This window comes from the organism of the source record quoted next, unplaced genomic scaffold (genome assembly GCF_019419815.1).
Source record: "Pyrus x bretschneideri cultivar Hongxiangsu unplaced genomic scaffold, Pyrus_bretschneideri_v1 Contig6, whole genome shotgun sequence".
Taxonomy (NCBI): domain Eukaryota; kingdom Viridiplantae; phylum Streptophyta; class Magnoliopsida; order Rosales; family Rosaceae; genus Pyrus; species Pyrus x bretschneideri.
In genome coordinates this window covers 5,658,973-5,668,510 of record NW_025999798.1, presented here as the reverse complement: position 1 = coordinate 5,668,510, position 9,538 = coordinate 5,658,973, and the positions used below count along the sequence as shown (strand labels likewise).

General features: G+C 39.3%; 2 protein-coding genes across 5 annotated transcripts; one reads left to right on the top strand and one right to left on the bottom strand.

Moving 5' to 3' along the window:
- The first annotated feature begins 547 nt into the window (after positions 1 to 547).
- Positions 548 to 2,928, top strand: LOC103944755 (E3 ubiquitin-protein ligase At3g02290-like). Its single transcript, XM_048571693.1, has 6 exons — positions 548 to 637; positions 677 to 769; positions 1,131 to 1,252; positions 1,718 to 2,150; positions 2,330 to 2,439; positions 2,614 to 2,928. Exons 3-6 carry the CDS (start codon positions 1,133 to 1,135, stop codon positions 2,638 to 2,640), a joined length of 690 nt encoding a protein of 229 aa, XP_048427650.1. The 5' UTR covers positions 548 to 637; positions 677 to 769; positions 1,131 to 1,132; the 3' UTR covers positions 2,641 to 2,928.
- A 35-nt stretch (positions 2,929 to 2,963) lies between these two features.
- LOC103944754 (protein NRT1/ PTR FAMILY 6.1) lies at positions 2,964 to 6,326 on the bottom strand. 4 transcript variants are annotated; one of them, XM_009355226.3, is made up of 5 exons: positions 5,833 to 6,326; positions 5,117 to 5,384; positions 4,792 to 5,009; positions 4,089 to 4,669; positions 2,964 to 3,996 (listed from the first exon to the last, which is right to left on the bottom strand). In XM_009355226.3, the coding sequence occupies exons 2-5, from the start codon at positions 5,352 to 5,354 to the stop codon at positions 3,120 to 3,122; spliced, it is 1,914 nt and encodes a 637-aa protein (XP_009353501.2). In that variant the 5' UTR covers positions 5,355 to 5,384; positions 5,833 to 6,326; the 3' UTR covers positions 2,964 to 3,119. The 4 variants fall into 4 exon arrangements, with proteins under 4 accessions (XP_009353501.2, XP_009353502.2, XP_048427648.1 ...); XM_009355227.3 differs by having other exon boundaries at positions 5,117 to 5,365; XM_048571691.1 differs by having other exon boundaries at positions 6,008 to 6,326.
- Positions 6,327 to 9,538: the final 3,212 nt, after the last annotated feature.

Sequence of the window (9,538 nt, the reverse complement as noted above, 5' to 3'; positions counted from 1 at the left end):
CCTAATTTGGTATTGAATTCGTCATCTACGAGATTCAAACCTAAGACATCTCCCTTCTAGATAGAAAGGAATACAACCAGACTGTAGTAATGAATAACTATATGAAAGTACTTTTAAAATGACTGAAAATATTTTTCGTGAAAAAATGTTTAAAGTTAGTTAAAGTCCTTTTATAACCTAAAATTAATCTCACCAAAAACATCAGCAATCATTTTAAAAATACTTCCATGTTGTGAGTCAATTTTAGTTCTATTTTATTCCCGAAAATTCAAAATCGCCACCATATTTGAACTTGGATCCTCTCATGAGCTAATGGAGAGGATCCTCCTCATCAATCATCTTAGGCCGTTGGATTTTTATCCAACGGCTACAAATAAGGAGTCCCTTTAAAGTTATAATGATTATAGCCATTAGATAAAAATCTAACGACCCAGGATGATTGATGAGGAGTATCCTCTCTATTAGCACTCTGATCCAAATCCACTATATTTGATGTGTGTACAGAATAGAATAATACTAAAGAGTAAAGAAAGAGCTTCCATACCGCTGTGATCCCTTCAAGCTCTGAGCCCACCACACTCCTCAAACTTCCCTTCCCAAAACCAGGAAACCCCTCCGTGGACTCGACTCCCCTCAAGTCTCCGTCTTCCTCAACCCCTTCCTTCCTTCCCCTCAAGTCTCCGTCTTCCTCAACCCCTTCCTTCCTTCCCCCTTCTCATCACACGATCGTCATCGCAATTTCAATCCTCATCCACTAACGCAGCGCGAGGTATGTCAGAATCTACACTCCAAATTCCACCTCTAAATTTTCAACATTTTCTTGATTTTCCCAATTGGAAAACCCTAGAAATTTATGGGATTTCACTGTAATTCTTCAAATCCTTTGCACAATGTTAGTTATGTAAATATATAAATTCGTTTTTTCAGCTGAAAGTGTAAGTCTTGGTCATGGTAATTGTCAAAAATCGATGCTGTTTTCTTTTATGTTATGTAATTACATTGGGGTCTCTGCTTATGCATATGGGTTCTTCTGGGAGTGTCTCGATTGGGCTCTCAGCAACATAAAGTATCGATTTCTGTCTGCAGGAACTCAAATTTTGACTATTTTGTATATATTGTTGGAAATGCAGAGATGGGTGCTCTTTGCTGCTGTCCTTGCGGCGAGGAATTCGAAGAGTACGCGCTGCCGAGCAATTCAATATACAGGCATTGCTCATGCCTGAGATACTTCTTCCACCAGCTATTCACTGGGGTAGGTATAAATGCCATGATCAACTCAATACTTTTTATCAGTCCCTCCATTTGGTAGCTCTCTTAAGTCTAAAGCTAGGAAATTTACGTAGTTTTCTATCACTGGATGCATTTGGTTTTATCAATGTTTTGGATTTATTGTTTGAAAAGAAAGGGCAGTGGACCATAAATTGGCATGCCAATTGGAAACTGAGGAGCATGATGCAACTAAACAAATCCGTCTACATTACTTCTAAAACTTGTAATGTTAATGATGGCTACAAAGTAAACTGTCGAAATCATGTATCACTTTTAATTTTGGGCCAACATATTTGAATAGAAAGAGATTTTTAAAGTTATTGTTAAATGAAAATGTTCTTTCCAAAATGCTTAGCTTTTATGAAGATAATCCCAAGAAGATCCATGGGTTTGATTCACTTTAGTATTTATAATTCTTATTTGTTTGCATGTCCCCATGCTCATGCAGTATAGCGCACCATTTCAAAGGCTTGATGGACGAGCACCTTCATTACCTATTCAAGGGGCTACTTTGGCATCATCCGGAGTAGGCACAACGCTACAGAATAATCCCTTGAATGATACTCAGCTCTCAGTTTCCAGGCCAACCCCCTTCGATGCTGATCAGAGATACTCGCATTTGCAGCGTGATGGCTTGGTCTCAAGGCGTGAGAAGTCAATGACTCATTTGCAAGAAGATACACAACAACTGAGAAGGGGCAGTTCTGGCACCGAATCCCTGGGTTTTGGGAAGAAATGGAATGGAGATGATACGGAAGAAGATTGTACGTTTGGCCAATCCGAGACCTCGGAAAAGGCTTTGGCAACAAAACTCGCATATGGACTAACTTACGTGCAACCGTCTTCTGAAGATGAAGATGTCTGCCCTACATGTCTGGATGGTAAGTTAAATGTGCAATTGTCAGTGTAGCTAACAACCAATGGGCATCACTAGAATATGGATTAAGATATTAATTGTCCAGTGATAATACATTGATGCTGTAAACTAGCATCTTTCTTCTATGGTTCTTTGCTGTGTGCTTAGTTGATATATATATATATATATATATTTTTTTTGCAGAATACACTTCAGAAAATCCAAAAATCATAACGAGATGTTCTCATCATTTTCACCTTGGCTGTATTTATGAATGGTTGGAAAGAAGCGAAAGCTGTCCAATTTGTGGCAAGGTAAGCTGGACCATGAAATTTATTTTTTAGATCAAAATTGTATCGCTTATTAGTTGCCCTAGCCTTGGAATTTTGCATGGTGTTGTTTTGCAGCAGTTCTCACATTATCTAAATTAAGAGTAAACTTACCGAGTAGTAGTTCATACTTTTAACTGTTAGTTTCTGGAATTTCAGGAGATGGAGTTCTGTGAAAGCCCTTAACTTTTCTGTCTGATTGCAAAGCAATATAACAAATATATATAAATATGGACTACGAGTTTCTGTAAATAAAAGTTAGTCTTGTTTCTAAAGGGTTGCAGAGAGGGAAGCAATTGTTCATTTTGTGTAACTAGTTGTAATACTTTGTGTTTCTTGATGCTTTGTGTTTGATTACTTCATCTTACTTCTTGTATAGATCTCCACAGATCAGTGTGTAAACATGTTTAATGATTGTAAAAATAATTGTTATTAAAACGTTCTGAAATGGCGCAACACCATCCTATTCTCTCTTGTTTGTACCGCTTCTGATAGAAACATCTCACGCCGAAAATAATTTCTAGGCAAGTTTTACATTGCTGAACACAAACTACAACTCTTTTTCGCTTAACGCTTGCTTACAAGTAAATTTGAGTTACTCTTTCTGTCTTCTACTAAATGCAAAATCAAAAGGTTGGAATATCATAAGAGAATAGAACTTCATGCTATCCACTGAGGGGTTGTTCCTTTATGTTGGGTAGAGCCTCCTTCTCCATCTGGACCACCTGCTCCGTCCTGTACTCGTACCGATGTGCGCAGTACAGAAAAACGCCGAAATTGATCACGCTCAAGACAGTCAGCAGCCAGTAGAAATAATCAAATCTTCCTGTGTTGATATTCTGGGACAGCCAAGACGGCTTCTCTGAGCTTCCGGTGATGTTTTTGATGATGCTGTTCAATATACTGGCTGCAAAGCAACCTAAACCGCCGGCAAGAGCAGCGTAAGCAGATCCAATACTCTTCATTGCATCTGGAGCTTCTTCGTACAGAAATTCTAGTAATCCCACCACGCAAAACACCTCAGCTATCCCAATGAGGCAGTACTGGATCAACAACCAGTATGCACTTAGGTTGGGCATTGCACTTAAGAAACTAGCCTCGTATCCCTGCCGTATCGCATAATTCCTTCGGTACCTTTCGAAAATTGCCGCCCACGCCACAGATAGGATTGAAACGGCCAGGCCTATCCCCACTCTCTGAAGTTGAGAAGCACCGTGGGGATGGCCGGTGATGCGCCTGGACAGTGGGACAAATGTAGAGTAGTAGAGGGACAGTATGAGAAAGATACTGAGGCCAGGAAACACTGGCATGCATGTTACAGGGAGTTTCAGTTTACCCATATGGGTGTTTAAAGTGTATGCCTGCTGCACTGAGAGAGTGAGATATTCTGTCAAAAGTACACTGAGCATTATTGTGCACGCCGGGATTGGAATAAGTTTCAACAAGATCTTCACTTCCTCTACTTGTGTCACAGTGCATAGCCTCCAGGGACCAGGGTCTGCGCTTTCTTCCTTTAACTGCAGAGCTGCTTTGTCCAAACATCTGTAACACGAAAGACATCAGATGTTCTAGAATCGAAGAGAAAAGAACGAAAAACAGGATTAGAACGGAGCAAAAAGTAGACAAAAATATACCTAAAGTCGTCGGTGTGAGCTATCTTTCCACTACCCTTCACAGCAGATTGTTTTCCAGGAACCTCATACAAGCCTATCAACTCACTTCTGGAAAATTTGGCTTTCCTCTTCTTGTAGGCAGCAACCAAAACTTGAGCAACACGCGTTAGAGGGCTCCCTCCGGGAAGTCTATGGCGGTATAGAGGGGTACCGAGAAAGAAGACCATGTTTGATATGCCCATAGCCAATGCCAGTGACCCGAACGCGAATCCCCAACCAAGTTTCATTTGGACGTAGACTACTGCAGTGAAGGCGATGATCGCCCCGATGGTGACAGAGAGATAAAAGAAGTTGAAAAACCTATCCAGGTGAGACTTGTAATCGCTACTTCTTTCGTCGAACTGGTCAGCCCCGAAAGAAGAAACGCATGGCCTTATGCCAGCAGCTCCGAATCCAGTTACGTACAGAACCGCATAGAGGTAAATCATCTGCCACGGTTTTGCAGGCTCACAATTGCCCACAAGGAGGGCTAGCTCGGAGCATTGATCTTGGTTTGGCACCAAAGTGTGCACCGTTGCACATAAGGTTATTCCTGTCAAACCCTCCATGAAAATAAATGGAGAAAGAAAAATGTGGAAGTTATCAGCTCATCTATAAGCTTATGATTAGTAAACTAATTAGTTTTTGGTTAACATTTCGTATGTTCGTGTATGGATATACCTACCAGAAGATAGATAGTTGTGAAGATTGCTATTGTCCAATATCGACCAAGATACGCATCAGCCAGAAAACCGCCAAGGACAGAGGAAGCTTGCGAAATCCCGAGAAAATTGTTCACTGCACTTGATGAACTGCTGAAGGGTCTATGCATAACATAAAACATGAAGGCCACCATGTTAATCGAGAGACCGAAATACGCCATTCTCTCCGCCATTTCATTTCCTGGACAAGTTACAAGTAAACTATACTACTAATCTAAACAAATTCCGTTATATGAAGAGCTGCATAGAAGCCAAATGTGAAAATACATTACAAAATACAATGTTTACCGAATATGAAGAAGGCAGCAAACCAACCGCCGGTTTTCGAAAGATCAGCAATAGGTTTTCCATGGATGTCAACCGGTGTGGTTCCTCCAGTATAACCCCGTCCAAAAGCCGTCCGCCTGTCATCGGATTCGATGAAGTAAAGCCCAAGTTTCTTTCTCTCCTCTGAGTCTGGATTTCCATCTAAACTAACTGGTGTCATTGTCCCTCCTTCAGGGGACTTGATTTCTCCAGTTGCCATTGGTTAACTCCCTGCAGAAATCTCCCAAAACTACAAGAGTTTTATTTTTGTATGCTATATATACAGTGAGTAGAAAATTAAGATTGAAAAAAATCACAATTTCTTCAAACCTAAATACTAAATTTCTAGTGGAGTGGATCATATCGTCAAATAAGCGGATATTCTTGGGTGTCGCCTATTGTGTACAACCATGTTTGTCTCTCTCGTCACGTAATTCAAAAATACGTACATGATTATATACAACTAGTGATATGACAGATTTTCTATGTATAGAGGCGTATATACAACAAACAATTGAAACAAAAGGAACAAACAAACTTGCTGTCCAAAAGAATCACACACAAAGTGGCTCTTAAGTTAATCACACCAATTTGATGCACAACCTATATAGAATGAAAAAAATTTAAAAACAAAGAAAGAACACACTCCTACATACTAATAAGAATCATAAACATAATTAGCTGAGTTTAATCCTCACCGTTAAATTGCTAATTGAAGAGCATCTTTAAACCAAGTAGGAAAAAAATTGATCTTTTGAGAGGTTGGTTAGCGACTGATAAGATTTCTAAGACGATTTAAAGGAGATCCAACCAGCACGGGAAGATCCATAGAAGTGGATCCAACGGCAGTAAATGGTACAAAGAAATACTAACCCCCTCAAAAAAAATACAGAGGCGGGCATTAAATGGCCAACCGTGTTGGAGGTTGGGTGTGCAGAAAAACCAATACTTGCTGCTGAATGATCAAACGCCACCGTACAGTTGAATTTTTCGGAATCTGATCAACACACCCCATAACTTTGAGCATAAAAATATGGGTGGGAATTGATGTCCTTCTGAGGTTCTTATGTTAGATGGTTGAATGCCGTATGCTGTGCTATGTTCCGTACAGAGACACCAAGATGATAATGTCGGTGTTTAACTCAGCCACATGCTTTTGTGTTGTTTTTTTTTTTCTTCCCGTAGCTACTGTAGTTTTTTCGTTCCAGGTAAGTTATTCTCGTATTTTTTAATGAGATTAAGTGGATTTAATACCGTCCACATGTGTTGGGCAAGTATCACTCACTTTGACTAAATTTGTCGATGATGACATTACGGAAGAAAAGAACGAATGGTGGAGGATGGAAATTGGACGATGGGTTTGAAAGATTGATGTGCTTCTTGCACTAACAACTGTGGTCTATTAACGAAGAGAAGAAAAAAATGCGTGATGGGATGATTCATTGATTTTGGAAGCAACCAATAATAGTATATAAAATTGACTTGTGATAATTTGATGTGACATTAATTAATTTTTCTTATCTGTAATGATAACGATTGAAAAATTAAATTACAATTAGATGCATACAAATAATGTTTAATATTTTTTAATTGTAACAATAAAAATGAATTGAACTCTGTAATAAGACAACATTTTGTGGTAACTACAAAAATATAGACTCTCGATTGTACGGTACAATCTCTTGTCAAATAAGCATGTTGATTTTAAAATCATTACTACATAGATATTCTGGGGAGAATGTGATTTTTGGGTAAGTGATATATAGACCAAGCCAAGCCATAAAGCAACCTGCTACTCAAGCAGGAATTGAACGAGGATGTTTGCTGGATTCTCTTTATGAGGATTCAAGATCATTCAATTACATTCATTCATTGTATATCGTGCGGTCGTAAATCATTGTAAATATTTTTATTTAAAATTGAGTATAAACATTGTTAAAAAAAAAAATTGAATATAAACAGTACCTGACGAAAACTAATCGTACAGTATACAATAAACGGATGTGATTGGAGGATCCGCAGGATCCTCTCTCATAAATGAAGCCATATCAAAGTATGACAACAACAATAGCGGATCCTCTCTCATAAATGAAGCCATATCAAAGTATGACAACAACAATAGGAACATTTTTACTCACCATCATAATTATGATGTATGTTCATCATATATCCAGTTATATGTTACGTGTTTTTTCAATTAACTTTAGTTTTTTTTTAATTATAATTGAGTTGTGATAATTCGATGTGACATCAACTAGTATTTCTTAATTACAGTGGCAGTGGGATTGCAAAGCCTGCCTCCCCCTCTCCCCCAAGCAATTCACTCCAGCCCACTCCGAAGGGTTGGGCTTTAGGTGAGCTCGAGCTGTCCACCAGCCGGAAATTCACGGATCCAGCCCCCCGGCTAGTGATGCAAGGTTGACATCTTAATGACGCCAGTCATTAATAAAAAATATAAAAAATTAATTAAACATATAAAAATTATAAAATAATTATAATTTCTTTTTCTATAAATACTTAACCATATTATTCCACCTTACCATGCTTACACCACATTTTAATATTTTCAACCAATTTTTTTAGAGTGCTGTTAAACTCACCCCATTGACCTATTTCCCCACCCACCTGTTAATGAAAATTTTAATGACATATTTATCCTTTTATCAAAAGACTTTTAAACCTCTATGTGGTCTTACGTAGCAGTCAACGCTACTATTTTTGTAATCGCCACAATTGAGTGGATTTGATCATACGACTGGCAAAATAAGAGAAAACGGGGTGACCTGCCACTAACAAGTAATCACCTCCCATCGTCCTCGACGACACCGATATGCAAAAGTGGATATTGGTAAGGCCTGAATTTGAGGCAGGTGTGAGGGGTTTGGGTGTCAACTGGGGCTGGATTCGACAAGATGCACTCAAGCTTAAGAAAGGCAGCATCAAAGCACCAGCTCATGATTTTCCCTAAAATGCTTCCATCTTTCCAACACCAAGAAGCTCACAACCTCATTGAAAGTCATTGGTGGGTTGTTTTGAATCCAAAGTTTCAGAGAACCAACAACCTGCATAGAAAATGCAAACCACCAACTAGACCACAATAGCCGGACCCCGACCCACCACCCAAATCCAAAGTTTCATTGAAAGTCATGTGTTGGTGCGGCAAGAGTATAATGAAGGTGTGGCGATGTGATTAAGGATGGAGATCGAGATTTTTTTTTATTTTTTTTATAAAGATATTAAAGGTTATTTTATGAATAATAGTGACACACTCCGACCAAAATCAAGACGTGCTGGCCGTCACGTGAGGGTGATGTTGCCATGTGCACAGTGCGGAAGTAAAAAATAATAATAAACGTACGAATAAATAAAAACCAAACTACTAAATAAACTAGTTAAAGTAACACACTAGTGTGAGACTAAGTGGGATAAACATAATCAGAGCACAGAAAGCCTAAGTGCAGTCCAGAAGAACGAATACTAAATACATAACACCCAAAGGTGATCCTACATTTGTGATGTTCTGTCAGAACCACTGTCAAGTCCTCGTGAACCACCAAAGCTGCTTCTAACTAGAACCTGGAGAGGCGCAAAACAGAAAGTGTGAGTGGGCAAAAACAAAGCTTTTCAAAATCATTTCATTATCAAAAGTTCTAACCCTCGCCGTAAAACCTATATAGTTTCCCAGAAAATAGAATATACATATATATCGAAAACATGTTCATAAATATGCCATGTCGAATGCCTCCACATAAAATGTAAGTAACCCAGGTAATGTCAATCAATGCAAGTAACATATCAGCCGGAGTCACCTAACGTGACCTGTACGGCTGAATCTAGAGCTCAAATCCCCAACTCACTAACTATACCTGCACACAAGTCGGAACCACCTAAAGTGGTTTGTACGACAGGACTGGGTGTAAATAAACACGCTCAAGTGCTACGATCACGTGAAGACTGGGCGAATAATCGCGGGTGACCTACGAGTCGGAACCACCTATAGTGGTCTGTACGACAGGACTGTGCACCTAACTTGGATCCAAGATGAGCGTGTGGTGTGGGAGGTGAACATCACGTGAAGGACTGTGCCCTACTCTGGGCGGGAGCACTAACACCGGGGGTGCAGGTTATGAGCTCTCTATGCATCTCACATAACCACTAATTCACAATCATAAACCATAAACTTACCTGACACTTACTTGTGTGTCCGCAGCACTAAACATACATATATGCAACTACTAATGCATAAATAAATAGGCAAACGCTATGCATGGCATTTAAAACATATAAACATTCCATTTCATTTTCTGGGCAAAACCACAAGTATATAGGTATATACGGAAAAACCAAAAGCCCACTCACTAATATGTGGAAGGGTTGTAACCCCCTTGCCTTGAGTGACTGCGC